This window comes from Calidris pugnax, unplaced genomic scaffold (assembly GCF_001431845.1).
Source record: "Calidris pugnax isolate Ruff unplaced genomic scaffold, ASM143184v1 scaffold56, whole genome shotgun sequence".
NCBI lineage: Eukaryota > Metazoa > Chordata > Aves > Charadriiformes > Scolopacidae > Calidris > Calidris pugnax.
Genome location: NW_015090839.1, coordinates 6,048,579 through 6,065,396, shown reverse-complemented (window position 1 = coordinate 6,065,396; position 16,818 = coordinate 6,048,579). Strand labels below are relative to the sequence as shown.

At 40.8% G+C, this 16,818-nt stretch overlaps 2 protein-coding genes and 1 long non-coding RNA gene across 4 annotated transcripts in view; 1 reads left to right on the top strand and 2 right to left on the bottom strand.

Moving 5' to 3' along the window:
* Positions 1 to 1,734: 1,734 nt before the first annotated feature.
* Positions 1,735 to 8,135, bottom strand: TRAPPC6B (trafficking protein particle complex 6B). The gene is made up of 6 exons (XM_014941777.1): positions 7,394 to 8,135; positions 7,216 to 7,283; positions 5,940 to 6,057; positions 3,640 to 3,723; positions 2,510 to 2,603; positions 1,735 to 1,906 (listed from the first exon to the last, which is right to left on the bottom strand). Exons 1-6 carry the CDS (start codon positions 7,472 to 7,474, stop codon positions 1,875 to 1,877), a joined length of 477 nt encoding a protein of 158 aa, XP_014797263.1. The 5' UTR covers positions 7,475 to 8,135; the 3' UTR covers positions 1,735 to 1,874.
* A 414-nt stretch (positions 8,136 to 8,549) lies between these two features.
* The window catches only part of PNN (pinin, desmosome associated protein), a 10,861-nt gene continuing 2,592 nt past the window's right edge, over positions 8,550 to 16,818 (top strand). Inside the window, exons 1-8 of one of the 2 annotated variants that reach the window (XM_014941758.1) lie at positions 8,550 to 8,743; positions 9,028 to 9,099; positions 9,973 to 10,041; positions 11,211 to 11,283; positions 11,368 to 11,462; positions 13,666 to 13,741; positions 15,618 to 15,773; positions 15,857 to 15,995. In XM_014941758.1, coding sequence (XP_014797244.1) covers positions 8,631 to 8,743; positions 9,028 to 9,099; positions 9,973 to 10,041; positions 11,211 to 11,283; positions 11,368 to 11,462; positions 13,666 to 13,741; positions 15,618 to 15,773; positions 15,857 to 15,995 — 793 coding nt within the window. In that variant the 5' untranslated portion in view covers positions 8,550 to 8,630. Of the gene's footprint in view, positions 8,744 to 9,027; positions 9,100 to 9,972; positions 10,042 to 11,210; positions 11,284 to 11,367; positions 11,463 to 13,379; positions 13,456 to 13,665; positions 13,742 to 15,617; positions 15,774 to 15,856; positions 15,996 to 16,818 lie in introns of both variants that reach the window. The other variant, XM_014941757.1, reaches the window with a different exon arrangement.
* The window catches only part of LOC106887943, a 27,702-nt gene continuing 20,430 nt past the window's right edge, over positions 9,547 to 16,818 (bottom strand). The window contains exon 4 of the long non-coding RNA XR_001412005.1: positions 9,547 to 10,854. This is a non-coding gene — a long non-coding RNA (uncharacterized LOC106887943). The remainder of the gene's footprint in view (positions 10,855 to 16,818) is intronic.

Here is a 16,818-nt window from a genome sequence, read left to right as displayed (position 1 = left end):
CAGCCCTACTATAAACTACTAGTGTAAGAAAGCAGCATTTTCCATCAGTCAAACAGCTGATCCCCGCCGAGTACCATACCGCTGGAGTTACTTTCATCTTTGCTAGTTCTATAACCAGTGGGACAGTCCTGCTCTACACCATTTCCTAGAACTGTCAAGTTATTCAGCTACGACTGATCTGAACTGGCATTCACAGTGCTTGAAAAAGATCAGAATTTGGTCACATCTTAAGCTCAAGCACAATAACCTCCTGGTTATCGCATTATTACAGCTTGCCAGCCTGTAACAGCTATGGAGAAGAAGCTTGAGCCATTACAAACTTCAGACCTTCCCTAGAGCTTAGGGCAGAACAGCTTCCAGTGTTCTTGGCCACCATGCAGCTGGAGAACATACGCTTCTCCCAACACAGGAGGTGGCTATGACAATCAAAAGTGCTATTTTAACATGTTAACTTTTCTGGTTAGCCTGTTATTTACTGGTCTGAGAGTAGAAACTGAATCACTGTCACAAGGCATTCTCACTCTTCTGAATAAACATTGTAAGTTTCTCTCAGGATTCATTGGAAAGTATAAAGCTTGAACCTGCCGACAGAAAAGTCTTAACAAAATTAACAAAATTAATTAAATTAATTAATTAAAAGTTTTAACAAGATGTTTTCATGCTTACCTATTTCTCTCAGGATTCATTGGAAAGTATAAAGCCTGAACCTGCCGACAGAAAAGTCTTAACAATAAAATTAATTAAAAGTCTTAACAAGATGTTTTCATGCTTACCTACAGCAAGATATGTATTGTTACACAAATCTTGTAACAAGCAGTATCTAGCAAACCCCAATGTCCTCAAGAGTCCTGGTGGTGTCTTTATAGCTTCTTGGAGGCCTAATCATCTTCCTGCACACACTCATTACAGAAGTGAGCCGTAGCTAGCAATTAAAAACAATTTCATTAATGTTAAGTTTATGCACAACAAGCTAAGCCAAATTTCCTTCTTTGGCCAATACAGATGATCTTCACTATAAAATTATTCTGACACAAAAACCAGCTGCTAATTTTCAGGTGGTAGGAGAAAGTGTTCAACTACATCTAAGTAAGTTCTCTTTTCCACTGCTCCATATCCCAATGTCCTCAAGAGTCCTGGTGGTGTCTTTATAGCTTCTTGGAGGCCTAATCATCTTCCTGCACACACTCATTACAGAAGTGAGCTGTAGCTAGCAATTAAAAACAATTTCATTAATGTTAAGTTTATGCACAACAAGCTAAGCCAAATTTCCTTCTTTGGCCAATACAGATGATCTTCACTATAAAATTATTCTGACACAAAAACCAGCTGCTAATTTTCAGGTGGTAGGAGAAAGTGTTCAACTACATCTAAGTAAGTTCTCTTTTCCACTGCTCCGTATCATTCTTGCAAAGGAACTAACCCTCCACTGCACACTGTTACTGAAGGCTGTTGGTTCCTGTGCCCATGGCTTCCTCAGAATAATACAAAAGCACTTGCTGCCTCACACTTCAGAATGAATTGGGCATTCACATCAGGTGACACAAACGACGTTAGTTTCTTATTCCAATTTTGTCTTGGTCAGGCTTTTACTCTGCCCTCAAAGCACGCTTCTAGCCTTCCGTATGTGCTGGTTTGGTAATTAAAATATTTTCCCGAAAACTTTTGAGTAGACAGTTTTCACCATGTGGAATTAGTACCTTGGTATAGAATAGATTTCATGCCAAGATGCAAGGATAGTGTTATTCTGATGAACATTTATTACATATTTTGGAATTGTGCTGCACACTGCTATAATTTACAAGCTACACAGAAAGCTGAACCAAGATAATGAATCCACAGACTTTTTAAGGTAGATACCCAGATTTGAATGTGCTCTACATCTTCTGTATCATCACCTGAAATTTACCTGCAAGAAAAAGCAAAGTCAGATCAAAGTATGACCATTAGACCTTGTTGTTCCAAGGAATTATTTTCTTGTAATCATTTTGTTAAGAGAAATACTAAGGAACTTTCCAATCTTACAGTTTAATTGTGAACAGCCTAGCCATTATTTAAATTTAGCATTTAAATTCAGCTCCAGATAACAGCTTTTTCTTTTCTTTTTTCTTTAAGCTGATCCATGTTCCCACATCACAACAGTCTTGTCAGCTAAATTTAAGATTCGTGCAAAGTTTGTGGAAATTTTTAAATCCACCTTAAGCAGCTTGGGTAGTTACCATTGACTTCACTTATTAAGAAACTTAATGACTTCTAGCCCTAGAGAAAGAGCACGTATCTACCTGGTTTGATCTTCCCTTGTTCAAATAGCCTTCTGCAAGTACACCCATATGCATTTGATGCTTCCAAATGTAAATCAAACTTTTTAGTTTTGCTTTCCACTCAATGACATGGAGGTTCACCCTCTGCCAATTTTTTTCTACACACTAACGTATTTAGTGACAAGCCATAGCCTGATTTTCATACTGAGATCAAATGAGCTAAAAACTGAATAACTCTGAGAATTACTTACATGCTGGCATTGATGAAACTTCAGCTGTTACAATACTCTTTATTCCCAAATTCGACAGGCCTCCTCTGATTAGTCCACAGGTAAATGCTAAATACTAAATATAAAGTTGCACTTTAAATCAAGTGTTAGGGGTGAAGCTTGTTACTAAAGATTGAAACTAAGTACTCTAGAACAAGACTTAACACTTGGACAATATAAAACTATGGAGGTTTTGTTCATGTGCTTGAGAGACTTCTTCACGTCTCTAAGAGATGAAAGTTCCAGTATTTGGTACAGCAGAGCTCACAATACAGATTTCTCTTGTTAGAGGCACTATCTTGAGTTACTTGTTTCTACTTCCGTTCAACCTGTAGGAACTTAATATCCTTAAACCAATTATTCCCAAGACTTGGCTGAAACGAGCAGTTGGTATTTAAGTCAATGAAAGAGAAACAGTCCAAAATAGCATTCTCACACAGGCCACATCTTAGAATGCAAGGGCCTGCAGGTATTTAGAGTAAGTGTTGCAAAACAGAAGAAACGTCTCACCAAACATAAAAAAATCTGAAGAACAGTAGCCTGCAATTGCAATAACTAAGATCATCAAGAATTAAGAGACCATAAAATGGAACTGAATGCCCCATTTCTTACATCCACCTGAACCCAAGTGCTTTATAAGAGCTTTTGCAGAGGCACTGATTTTACATACTGTAACTCAGTATCTACACTCAAAACTATTTTTAATTGGTGGAAGATCTTTCTGAATGTTTGTGTAATCTCAGAAGCTTGTTCTAGGTAACAAACAGTAACTTCCAAATGTGTTTCTGAAATTTTAAAAAAGCTTCTGAAAGCACGTGCTTTCCAAAGCAAAAGAATTTGTGCGATGGTGGCAGAGCAGCTCCTACCATCCAGTAACCCCAACACAACAGCAGCAAGTTTCACAACAACTATGGCCGTTTCTGGAACCATAAATCAAATCCACTGTTCTGAAACATGGTGCATTTCTAAGAAGCACACGTTTAAGAGACTAAACTTTAACTGCCCTTTTGAAGAGTTTGTATTCATTCAATTACAAATTTTAAAGTTGTTATTAATAGATCAAGATAATTCAAACCAAACTGGTAGATCCCAAGAATAAAACTAAAGGGTACCTTTGGTGCATGTTCTAAATACTGCTTTCCTGCAGACATTTGTGTCAAGAGACGAAATTTATTGTCTTGAAGGACATAAATACCCTGTTTGAAAATGACAAAAAAGGGTTTTTTTAGTTGAATATGCAATAACATGTAATCAACATTTTACATGCAGGGATTTGGCTTGTAGATACAAACGTTCTCAGGTTGAAAAATGAAACTTTAGATTAAGGCATATGTGATTTAATTTTAAACTGTATTATTTACTTACATGAAATATCAAAATAAAAGATACTTAATTGTGAGTTTATGACAAAACCCCAAGATAATATTAGCAGTTATTCCTAAAGAACGTTTATTTACATTCTTCTTGGAAGAGTCCTTCCAGTGCTCAGAAACAACAGTTCCATATTAGAAAGTCTTTTTTAATATATCAAATGCATGCTGATTTTTTACATTCAAATTTTAAATCTTCATTTGGTATTCAATTCACTATTCTTATTCTCAAATTTTGGGAGAACTATCTTCTTTGAGAGTGATACAGGCAACAACACCCAGCAAATGATCAAATTAAAAGTCTAGTGTTTCCTACATTACAATTTTGTGCCACAATATGCATTTTAATAAATTAAAAATGAATACAGTATAGTTTCATCTACACCTTTTTTGCTAATGACTGTGCTACTTTGGAACTTCATAGCCCTTGAAATGAAATTAAGGCTGCGTATACAACTAAGATCTAAGCTCAATACAGCAGCTTCCTTTGAATTAAAAAACATATTTCAAAGGTAATTATTATCTATTAAAGTTATTTCTTGATAAACAGATATCAAATGCATGCTGATTTTTTACATTCAAATTTTAAATCTTCATTTGGTATTCAATTCACTATTCTTATTCTCAAATTTTGGGAGAACTATCTTCTTTGAGAGTGATACAGGCAACAACACCCAGCAAATGATCAAATTAAAAGTCTAGTGTTTCCTACATTACAATTTTGTGCCACAATATGCATTTTAATAAATTAAAAATGAATACAGTATAGTTTCATCTACACCTTTTTTGCTAATGACTGTGCTACTTTGGAACTTCATAGCCCTTGAAATGAAATTAAGGCTGCGTATACAACTAAGATCTAAGCTCAATACAGCAGCTTCCTTTGAATTAAAAAACATATTTCAAAGGTAATTATTATCTATTAAAGTTATTTCTTGATAAACAGATCAGTGAAAAATAAAACATATTTTATTTGGCACAATCCTTGTACAAATTCTCTTGTTCCAACTCTGATACAACAGGAAAACGGCCATAAGAAACCAAGTCATCCAAAAGCAAAAAGATTTTTTATTCTAGTAAAATGGACCCTTAAATTATTTTGATCTTTAAGAACAGTGGCTGTTGATACAGGCAAGGACATAGATATCAACATGCAAATTTGAGAAGTTTTTCAGATTCTTATACAAGTACATTCAATAAAATCCAACTAAGGCTTTCAACTGCTGAAAACTATAAAAATCCTCCAAAATAAAAAAAAGTACTTCAAAGGAGCCATTCTATTTAAATAGATGTTGCACCAGCAATATCACTTATTAAAGTTATTTCTTGATAAACAGATCAGTGAAAAATAAAACATATTTTATTTGGCACAATCCTTGTACAAATTCTCTTGTTCCAACTCTGATACAACAGGAAAACGGCCATAAGAAACCAAGTCATCCAAAAGCAAAAAGATTTTTTATTCTAGTAAAACGGGTCCTTAAATTATTTTGATCTTGCTTTAAGAACAGTGGCTGTTGATACAGGAAAGGACACAGATATCAACATGCAAATTTGAGAAGTTTTTCAGATCCTTATACAAGTACATTCAATAAAATCCAACTAAGGCTTTCAACTGCTGAAAACTGTAAAAATTCTCCAAAATAAAAAATACTTCAAAGGAGCCATTCTATTTAAATAGATGTTGCACCAGCAATATCACTTTCTCACACTAGTTTTCTACAAAAATTTATTGGGAGATACATAAAAAAGTTCCCGTCAAGTGTTAACTGTAACTGTTACTGTTCTGTCAGTTTCTAACTCTGCAACAGCACATTCAAACAGGGTGGCAATAAAGACATCACAAGCAATTATTAAATTGTATTCTGAAGCTACAGGCCAACATGAACCTTAAAATTCTGTTTTTTAAACAAAACAAATAAAGAACATTTTGGGTTTCTTATCAGGTAATTAATTCTAGTCCAAGAAAAACAAAAAATGCACTAGTAACTCACAACTGTTACTGATTTTGTAAGTGAAATCTTATTCTACAGCATTAATACCTGATGATTAGTCCTTAGGTTATCTATTTGTTTTTTGAATACAGTTGTCCAAAAATCTTTGCAAATGAACTTCATAATATCTAATTCATCCTTGAACCTGGCAGTATCTTTTGTGAACCTAAGAGATAAGTGAGAAATATATCAATAACGAAGGTACACACAACTTGACCAATTAAAGAGAAAAAGAAAAAACAAAATAATGGTACTATGCAACATTATTTTTGAGGCCGTTAGAGAAATTAGTTTTCCAACCATTGTACAGTATCATTCTAGCATCACTCTGCATTCATCAAGTATTTTAACTTAAGACCAACACAGTGTTATCTTAATACCTGCAACGTGACAACAGAATAAATAGTTTTAACTATATGATTATTAAAGACAGTTGAAGTACAAAAAGATGCCAAGCACTCCATCAGTTTTATCTTCAACTAAATGTCTAAGGAGAAGATAAACAAAAAGCTCACACCTATACAACTGCTTGGAAGGAGTCCTTTAAATACACAAAAAAGCACTAACATATAGGAACAAACATGTGAAACTTGTTCCCATTTCCCAAAAAGGGACCTCTTTCTTGTGCTTATTTCAGAATTCTCGCTCTTTATCCTCCTTGAGGGTCTCTATCTGGCACTACAGCACCACTTTGTTCAAGGAAAGCGTGAAGTTGTTCAGAAGCCCAAGAGTGTCCACACGACCTCAGAACAAGGGCACTGAAGTTGGATGTGCAGCAAGTCATTCTGCACTCCCAAAGGGCCCGGGGAAACAAGGAAGAAACGTGCTCTGTCGCGAAGTTCCAAGGACTGAGAGTGCTTCAGAAAAATGAAATAGAGTAACCAACCATAAAATTACGTTTAAGAAAGAAATTTGAAGGAGAAGAAAATCATGAAACGTACCAAAAGTAGAAAACATGCAAAAGCAGGTCTAAAAAAGGCACAACTAAAAGGATTTTAAGTATTAAAAGTAACCATATACCCTGACTCGGTTGTCATGACGGAAATCACTGGCAAAATACATACTCCAAAACTGTCCAGTGGTATTCAAACGGGGGTCCCCGCAAGAAAAGGAGGATGCCAGCACGGTCAGTAAGAGAAACACATCCGCAGCGTAACCCTCTGTCCACCCAAAGCAGCGGCCAGCTTCCCACCCAGCGGCCGAACGCCCCCCGGCCCCGGGAAGGAGGGGTCGTGGGCCCTGGCCGGGCAGAGAGGGGGAAAACCCCCGAGGAGGAGCAAGGCCCGCCAGTCCCGGGAGCGGGCAGAGGGGTCGGGGGACTCACCTCTCGATGAGCCCCTGCCCGACACGGAAGCCCATGCTCTCCAGCTTGGTGGTGCACCGGCCGTTCTCCTGCAAGACACAGGGCGCCGCTGCTGCTTTACACCCCGCCGCTACCGGGCTGCCTTCCCCCCCCGCCTGGTCCCCCCCGTCCCAGGGCGGCCCCGGCCCCACTCACTCACCCCTTCGCCCTGCTCGGCGGCGCGGTACAGCCCCGCCACCATCTCGTTGTGCAGCAGCAAGAAGAGCGCCTCGTCCGCCATCTCCGCCCCGCCGCGGGGATACCACCCGCCCGGCACCGCCGGGCCCCGCCGCCGCCGCCGCCGCCGCACCGCCTCTTCCGGCCCCCGGTCAGCAGCTGATGCTCCCGGGCGAGGCGGAGCGCCGGCCTGACTGGTTCTCCTCGCCGGCGAACCCTTCTCAGCGTTCCCGCCCCGCCGCCGCCTGGGGAAGGCCTCCCGCGGGCGGCAGCCTCTCCTGAGGCGGGCCTTTCACTTCCAGAGCCCGCTGCCTCGGGCCATGGCGCGAAGTGAAGGGGGGCCGGAGCTGGGGAGCTGCACCCCCCGCACTGCTGGGGGTTGAAATGGGAGGGTGGAGGGATGGGGGGTGTTTTATCGCCTCCGGGAGGTCGCTCGTTCACTCGCTACCCCCTGCCGCTGTGAGGCGGCGCCGGGTTCCGCGCCCGGTTCACCCCCACCTCTCTACAGGAACGGCACCGCCCGCCCCGGTGAGGCGGAGCCGCAGCTAAACGCCTCACCGGCGGCAGGAATAACGTCCCGTTAACGGCGTTTCACAGCCGCCACAGGGGGAGCCGGCTGGCGGGGCACGGCACAGCCCACCCGGCTCCGAGTGACGGGCGGCCGCCAGGCACCGCCGGGCCCCGCGGCCATTCAGCGGCCCGCGCCAGCCCTCAGTAACGCCCGCGCCTATTGGCTGGCACGGCGCGGCGGCCTCCGTAGAGGAACGGTGATTGGCCCTCGCCTCAGCCGGCGGCGTGCGGGCCCCACAGAGAGTGGGGAAGTTAGGATGTGTCCCCGGGTGGGTGGGGATAAACGTCCTCGGCGTGGCTTTCTGATTGGGCTGCCGGAAAACGATGCCTTGAGTTCTCATTAGCTCTGAGCGATGTCAATCCTCCGGTTGATTCGCAGGGCTGGGGTGGCCGAGTCTCCGGCTAATTGGCCAGCCAGGATGCCAATCTGCCTGCGTGCCCTGATGATTAGCGGGCGCCATCCCGGCGGGGTGTGCCCTTTCCTCAAGTGGCCGATTATTGGCGGTCGGAGGGGACCACTGAGAGGCTATTGGCTGCGCCCTCCCGGCCCGCGGCTGCCGGCGTGGTAGGCGGGGCCCTCTTCCCTCCCCCCCGCCCGTTACCCAGCGGTGCCTTGCGCTGGGCCCCGGCTAGGCCGCGCTGCGGGCGGGATGGCGGTGGCGGTGCGCGCGCTGCAGGAGCAGCTGGAGAAGGCCAAAGAGAGCCTCAAGCACGTGGACGAGAACATCCGCAAGCTCACGGGGCGGGACCCCAACGATGTGAGGTGCGGTGGGGGGAACGGCCCGGGGCTGGTGGGGGGGATTGAGGGATGCGTGAGGAGCGGGCCAGGCCGGAGCGAGGGGAGCAGGCGTGTCCCCTGTGGCAGCGGCGGCGTATGAAGGGGAGGGGAGAGGCCGTCGCGCCCTTCCCCGGTCCCTCCGGTGTGCCCGTCGTGGGGGGGGCGGAACGCAACCGTGGGGGTGGGTGAGAGAATGGTCGTGACCGCGGGCAGCCCAGCCGGGGGGGACCGGGGCAGGTAGCGCTAACGGTGCCCGCTGTCTCTTGCAGGCCCCCCCAAAACAGACTGCTAGCCCTCTCAGGCCCTGGTGGAGGTAGAGGGCGCGGGAGCTTATTGCTGAGGTAAGGAGCTGCCCCCCCGCCGGCGGGGGGGGGGTTGTCCCACCCCTGTACCCGGGGCATCGGTTTGCCGGCCTTGCACCGGGCTGTGTTGGTGTTTCTCGTCCCCTTGTGCCGCTGTTTCGGTTGGCAGGCACCGGAGCCTGGCCTACGGGGCACGTGGGGTTTTGTAGCGCTGCCTGAAACGTAAAGGACCTTCTGGGTGTGGGTTAGAGCAAGTTTAAACTGGCGGGTTTCCCTCGTCCTTTCAGCCATCAGCCTGAAAAATCAGGGGAAGCGTCAAAGTTAAGGGAGGTGTTACGTGGTATCCGGGACCTTGTCAAATCATTCAAAATCCATCTTTTGGTAATTAAGAAGCTGGTAGCTCTTTCAGGAAGTTGAAGCTGACAAGAATTTTAAAGCAAATGTAGCTTAAACCTGTAATGTTTTCTTGTGGGTTTGCCTTTTTTTCCCCTTTTTTTTTTCTTCTCCTTTTTCTCCCTTCCCCACGTAGAATGAAAATGTCCACTTTTGTTCAGTGGTTCCTATTTACACTTATAGTGGATATTTTGTTGAATTTCAATGTTAAACTGCTGGTTAATACTTAATGCATGTTGAAAGCTACTGCAAATATGAACACTTGAACATATTGGGGCTGCTTGATTTAGTGTAGCTGGTCAATCAAATAAGTGCAGAAATTCAAGCTTAAATTAGTTGGTCCACAAGCAGTATGTTTAATGATTTTATTGGACTAGTAACAGTAAATGATGATAGAGCTGAGGAAAATTTATTGTTAGATCATGACCACAAAGCCAAAATCCAGTTTGATTGTGCAAGTTTAAGGTGGACCTGGGGTTAGCTTAACTTGTTCTGAGATCACAAGTGTTTTCTTTTTAGGCGTGGATTCTCGGATAGTGGAGGAGGACCCCCAGCCAAACAGAGGGATCTTGAAGGGGCATCCAGTAGGTGGGTGCAAAAACTGGTGCAGAGAGCTTGCTTTATCTGAATGAGAACTGATAGTATTGAATTTAAAAAGCTTAGATTCAATAACTGTTAATAACTGATGACTTTCACTGTCTTCTTCAGAGATTACATATTCAAGATTTCTTGGAAATATATTTGGATGATAGCAATTGACTGTGGTGAAATATTTTTTTTTTCTTCTATACTTTATAGCAATAATATAAAGATAGAGCAATATGAAGGTTCTTGGAATTTTCTGTTTTGCTTGGTGTACAATCTGCTGTATTATATTCTGCTTAGTAGCACCGAGTTTTTTTTACAGGAGACACAAACTGAATTATAACTGAGACCTCCTGTTCAATAAATTGAATGTGCACAGTGTGACAACAGACTCAGATTTTGAGCTGTCGCATTTGGATGCAGCTCTGTCAGATGAGACTGATTACAGTGAGCTTCGTTCTATGGGCACTTACGTGCAGTGGTATTTCTTGACTAAAGCAAGGCTTGCTTTTGAATTTTTGAGTTAACACAAAATGAATACTGTCAAATGACTTTACTGGTAGCAAAGGGCTGTACCGCAAAGCTGAGAGTGAAAGCTGAAAATAACTTTTATGTAACACACTGTCTGGTTACTCTTTGTTAAAGCCTCAGTTCATCCAAGTTCTCGGGTCCTAAGCGCTCTGTCCCCTCTCACCTGTTTTCTTGGTATTTGGCTTAAATAACATTTCCTGTTTGAAAAATCGCACCAATGTTTGTATCTTCATGCATTTAAATCGGTCTTGCAATCCCTTCATACGGGTAGCCATTTCAGAGATTCTGGAAAAAGAAAAGTGCAAACATTAAAACAAAAATAAATTCCAAAGGTACTCTAAAAAAGCCAAATACAGTAGTAATGTGGGCTCTTCTCTTTTACTTTACAGTTCAAGTTGTATTAAAACTTAAACTGTTTTCTCTCACTGATTTTTACCAGCAGTAGGTTCTATCTGTAAAATGCTACTTGCTGATCATTGGAACAGTGGGGAGATTTTTACTGTAAGCTTTGGTTCTTCTGACTAGATATGCAGACCTGGTTCTTCTGACTAGATATGCAGACCTGTATTTTTCTCATGTTAGAACAGATGCTGTCCTAAATATGTCTTCTCTAGTGACCACTAATGCTTTTTCTTCCTCAGGCTGGGCGGAGAACGTCGGACAAGAAGAGAATCACGCCAAGAAAGCGATGGAGAGGATGATGATATTAAAAAGGTAATACATGATAAATGGAGCTGTGCAGAAAGAAACTTGCTTATCTGGAACATGAACCAAGTAGTTTGTTTTTCTTTGTTTTAGCCAACTTTGCCATCTTCTGTTGTGGCTACCTCCAAAGAGCGAACACGTCGAGACCTTATACAAGATCAAAATATGGATGAGAAAGGAAAACAAAGGTATGCAGAAATGTCTTTTTAAGCACTAGCACGGTACTTCTGAGTGCTGGGATAGGAAGTAGCTTCAGATTTTAAAAGTATTACACAGGTGCTATTACGTAACAAAGCTGATGTTGAAGAGGTACCATAATGTTATAAAATTTATTTAAAACATATTCTCTCAAAATACTTCTCAGTAGTAACAACACATCATTCGTTTCATGTAACTGAGAGGGGTTTTGCTTCTCAGGCCACCTACAGGAATAGATTTGCTAGTGCTATTGTTACTGATGATCTTTGAGTCAGACAGATACATCACTTGGTTATTTAACAGTTTGGACTGTTACAACTGTCTTGGTACATCACTTATTTTGTCGGCTGAAGGAGGCTTTTGGCTGTGGGTTTTTCCTTTTTTTTTATTGCAGCAGTTCCATCGTGTTTCTTTTCTCATACTACTTCTGGGCTTATTATTGTATGTACAGTCAGGCCTTCCTTTTGCCTGCTTCTTTTTAGATTCCTCCTCTGTTTATCTCCTTTTTCCTGTATTTTATTTGTCAGGGTAACTTATAAAAATTCTTGCTGAAATGCAGCTCTGTTGGAAAGAGGTGTTGGTAAAGCAAATTTGCAACTGTGTCCAGCCTCTTGGACTCCATTCCTTGCAGTCTGCAGCTTCCCGAGTGCAATAACACTCCATACCTCAAATAAGTAGAAGAATGTGAGCTGGAATAAGGAACTATAACGAGTGTCTCTAATAAGGAGCACAGATAATTTAGCACAGGAAAGGCACTTTGCTTGCTTTTACAGCACCACTAACAAGTTGCCGTTGCTTTCATCACTGGTTTCCAACTGCTTTCCTCACAGAAGGATTTCCAGAATTCTTAGTGGATTTCCTAGAGCTTCAGTCACCAAAAGTTTGTTTCCTCAGAATTGTTTTACACTTCAGTAGTCTTCTGGGGAGATGAGAAAACGCGTATTGATCTCTGGGACTTGTGACAGAAAGAGGCTCTGTCAGAGGACAGCATCCATTGAATTCTTGATTTTGCTCCATGTCTTCTGGGATGTCATTCATATACAAATACACTTTGAGGAATCTCTAGCTCTCAATTCTTTATTTGTTCCTCTTTCTGCTGTTTAATATACAAGTGCCTTTACCTTTCCATATCAGGTTTGTACCACTGTAGTAGAGTGGTACTGAGTGAAGAGAGTAGTATTTCTTTTCTCTCTTTTCTCTCAAGTCCAAGATAAGAGAATCTACCTCTTGCTGTAAAGGCTTAATTTGGGATTAAATGGAAAGAAAGAAAAGGTGAAATTCAAGAAATTAGCTCTTGTTCAGAAGAAAGGAATTCCTTAAAGAATTTTACTTATTTAAGTTTTCTCAACACTTAATTGGATGAGAGCAATTCTGGTTTCATCCCACAGTGCAATGCCTCATTGTAGAAGATAGTGTTATGCAAACTGTGACAGATAAGCTTTCACTCCCCTGTGGCTCCATTTCTCCTTAATCCCCCGAGCTGGGCACGAAGGGGAGTATGTTTTTCAGAAAGACAAATGACCTTCCAGTTCCTTATTGATACCTCACACTGTATTTAATCAACCTTTTCTTCAGTACACTCTGCTTTTGAATTTATTTTTTTTTTAATATTGCCTGTGTGTCATTATTTCCAGATGTAAAATGTGCAGGCTTCCAATTTTCCCAGTGCTAACTGTGCCATATTATGGAAAGAGCTGTGTCTTACTCTTAAACAGAATATGATATGTCACTGTAAATTATATCCTTGAACTGTTGGCACAGTCAACATGTGTTCTGTTGCTAATGGCCTTGAGTAATACTGAGCCTTTAAAAATAAACATCTCTGAGGTGGAAAGTTTCTCTGATTGTTTATGCAAATAAAAATTGTGGACTGAATCTCAACCTTCTTTTTTTTTGTTTTTATTCAGGAATCGACGTATATTTGGCTTGTTGATGGGCACACTTCAGAAATTTAAGCAGGAGTCCACAGTTGCTACTGAGAGGGTACTTATTTTTAGTTCTATAAAACTGTGTCACTGTAAATTATATCCTTGAACTGTTGGCACAGTCAACATGTGTTCTGTTGCTAATGGCCTTGAGTAATACTGAGCCTTTAAAAATAAACATCTCTGAGGTGGAAAGTTTCTCTGATTGTTTATGCAAATAAAAATTGTGGACTGAATCTCAACCTTCTTTTTTTTTGTTTTTATTCAGGAATCGACGTATATTTGGCTTGTTGATGGGCACACTTCAGAAATTTAAGCAGGAGTCCACAGTTGCTACTGAGAGGGTACTTATTTTTAGTTCTATAAAACTGTAAATAATAAAGCAAAGTTGTGTGGTTAAGCTGCTTCAAATAGGAATGAAAATTCCCCACAGTGTAGGTTGCAGGTGCAACAAATGGGTAAGAGTGCAAGTAGGTTTTTGTTTGGTTTGGGTTAGTGGAATCGGGGTGGGAGGCAGGAAAGGGACTCTACCAATTTCACGACTTTACAACACTATTTCTGACCATTGCAGAAGGGAAGAGGCAGCGTTTTGTTGATTGTTTTTTTAATTGCTGTACAACTTCAAAACATGTAAAACACAAAATAGTTTCTTTTTTTTCTTGGTTACATTTTTGGGAGATTATTTCAAAGTAAATGGAATTTAATCAGGTAACTATTTAATAGGTCACAGGCTGCTTCTGTAAATAGTGGGGATGCAGTATTGCTGAGCAATGCCCATCCTGATGTGTTCCAGATGTTTAAATCATAACCCAGTATATAGAAATGTATGGTTGTATTATGCTATCTGTTTGACTACAGAGAGCTTCCCCCGCCCGGTATAGAAATCAAGAATTCCTGTTTTTAGTAAATGGATCTGTGATTGTACTGAAGTGGAGGCTTTGCATAGTTCAGTGGTAACTTCAAAAAAACTTGTATATGGGATGGTGGTAACGTTATTCTTAATATGCCCTTAGAAATAGTGGAGGGTATGGTGTTTGTTTGCTGTTGCCCTAAATGGGTTATTCAGTTAATTCTAACAATCTTTAGATTATGGTGTTTGAAAGTTCTGCTTTCAGCAGTCTGGTAGAAGCAGATACAAATTCTTTAAACTTAAAGCCTTTTCTGTGTAGCGTTAGCGCAGCTGGCTTCCAGTGTTGGTATTGATTGCAGGTTCAGTATTTGGATATCCTGCTGTTTTATCTAACCTGTCATGTAGGACATGAGAGAGGACCAAAGTTCTCTGTTGCCTGCTTGCTTTTAGAACAAGAAACTATTGATTAGGGTGGTCTAGAAAAATGGACTCCCTGTCTAATTTATATTAGTATGTGCTTGCATTTAAGAGAGTTTGAGGAGTTACTGCTCTTTGCAACGTTTTCCTGAGAATTTGCATAGACATTGTTCTCCTCAAACATCAAACTTCATACATAAAAATTTCTCTTACAAATAAAACTATAAATCAAAGTAGAGGCCTAAGGAGTTTTATGACGCAGCTATTTTTTTTGTCCAGGCAGTAAATTGTATTTTTTTTAACAGACAACTATTGTACAATCGAAGCATATTGCTGTCTAGGACATACAAACAGGGCATTTCTGGATTGCAGTAATATATCTAATTAGTGATGAAGTATGGAAGTACTGTGCTGGAATTATTCGGAATGTAATTGGTTTTGTTGGTCACAAATGCCAGTCTGCAGTCCTTAATTTGCCTCTGGGGACGTTGACTTCTTTTTCCTCCAAGTGGAATACCTGAAATCTATTTCTTTGGTTTTTTTCTTTTTTTTTGGCTGTTGCGGGAAACAAAACATAGAATCATAGAATTGTCTAGGTTGGAAGGGACCTTAAAGATCATCTAGTCCAACCATCAACCTCACTCTGACAAAAAAAATAAATAAGAAATTCAAACATGTTGAAGTTTGTATTGAAAATTCAAATCCAAATTGAATGATAGAAAAGCAGACAGAAAGCCACAGGGGCCTATAATTTTATAGCTAACCTACAAAAAATTAGGTGCCAGCAAGCAATGACACTCTTTTCTTTCATTACCTGAAACTCACGAGATATTTCTTAATGTGTTTTTAGGAATGCCTTTAATAGTGTAAATAATTCAAAATTTTAATTGGACCAAACTAGAACACTTTCCTGATTTACAAAAAAATATAAGATTCTTCTTTCTTTATCTTAGCAAAAGAGACGACAAGAAATTGAACAAAAACTTGAAGTGCAGGCAGAGGAAGAAAGAAAACAAGTTGAAAACGAAAGGCGAGAACTGTTTGAAGAAAGACGTGCTAAACAGACAGAGCTGCGGTTACTGGAGCAAAAGGTTGAGCTTGCTCAGTTGGTGAGTTTTAAGTTTTATGTTCAAAGATTGTCTTTTTTGAACAATTCTTGTGTATCTTAGGGTTATTTTCTTTCATTTCTCAGCAAGAAGAATGGAATGAGCATAACGCTAAAATAATTAAATACATAAGAACGAAGACAAAACCCCACTTATTCTACATACCGGGCAGAATGTGTCCTGCTACACAGAAGTTGATGGAAGAGTCACAGAAAAAGATGAATGGTAAGTGGCCTTGGTGATACAAAGGCCCTTGTTCTTGCCTCCCTGTGATGTTTGCACTACAAGTTTCTTTTAAGTCTCTCTGCTTAAATACATGAATTTCATGGTTAGGAAAAACCGTATGTTCTTGCACGGGTGTTCATCACAAATGAAACCTTACTCTTTCAGTGACTTATTTTTATGTTGGATGTGCTTTGATTCTCTTACAAGAAGTCAAAAGAGGTGTATGAATAATCTCAGAGGTATGTGCTTAAAACGCAGTCCTTTATATCACCTTTAGTACCCAGATGTATGTCAGTGCAGCAGCTTCATTTTTGCAAAGGTAGATTCTGTGGATTGAAGACCCAAAGAAATGCAGGTTCTTATAAAGGAACAGAGAAGCGTTTTCTTAAGCACAGCACTAGAACTTTTTTTTTACCTTAATGTGTGTTCATTTCTGTTTCACAGGATGGCTATACTTTTCTTTTGGAAAACAATTTAAAATACTGCAGTCGATGGTAGTCCTGCTGTTCTTTTTTATTAAAATGAGAAAGTATTGGGTTGGTTTTTTTTTTAAGGAGCTCATCATCATTGTGTGGGGTTGGGGAGTAAGAGGAGCTGGCTCACCTGTCTGAATACCTTACATTATTTAAGCTTTCTTAATACCTAACCAGCTTTTTGCTGATTCTTACTGTCTTTTGTTTACCTTAGGAGGTATAACCTTGTTAATATATAAATACCAGGAAATTAAGGTATTATTTTGATACACTGTTGGTTCAATTGATTTTAATGAAGTCAAAACCTCTTTTTGTTAATTTAGATATAGGGCTTTGCTGTTCTGATACTC

What these genes read in the sequence shown, in the direction of transcription:
- TRAPPC6B (XM_014941777.1), bottom strand. Translation starts at nt 7,474, where the DNA reads ATGGCGGACGAGGCGCTCTTCTTGCTGCTGCACAACGAGATGGTGGCG. An exon ending in CCGCCGAGCAGGGCGAAGGG is followed by an intron (nt 7,284 to 7,393) that starts GTGAGTGAGTGG and finishes TGTGTCTTGCAG; the next exon opens with GAGAACGGCCGGTGCACCAC. An exon ending in AGTTTCATCAATGCCAGCAT is followed by an intron (nt 1,907 to 2,509) that starts GTAAGTAATTCT and finishes TTTTTCTTGCAG; the next exon opens with GTAAATTTCAGGTGATGATA.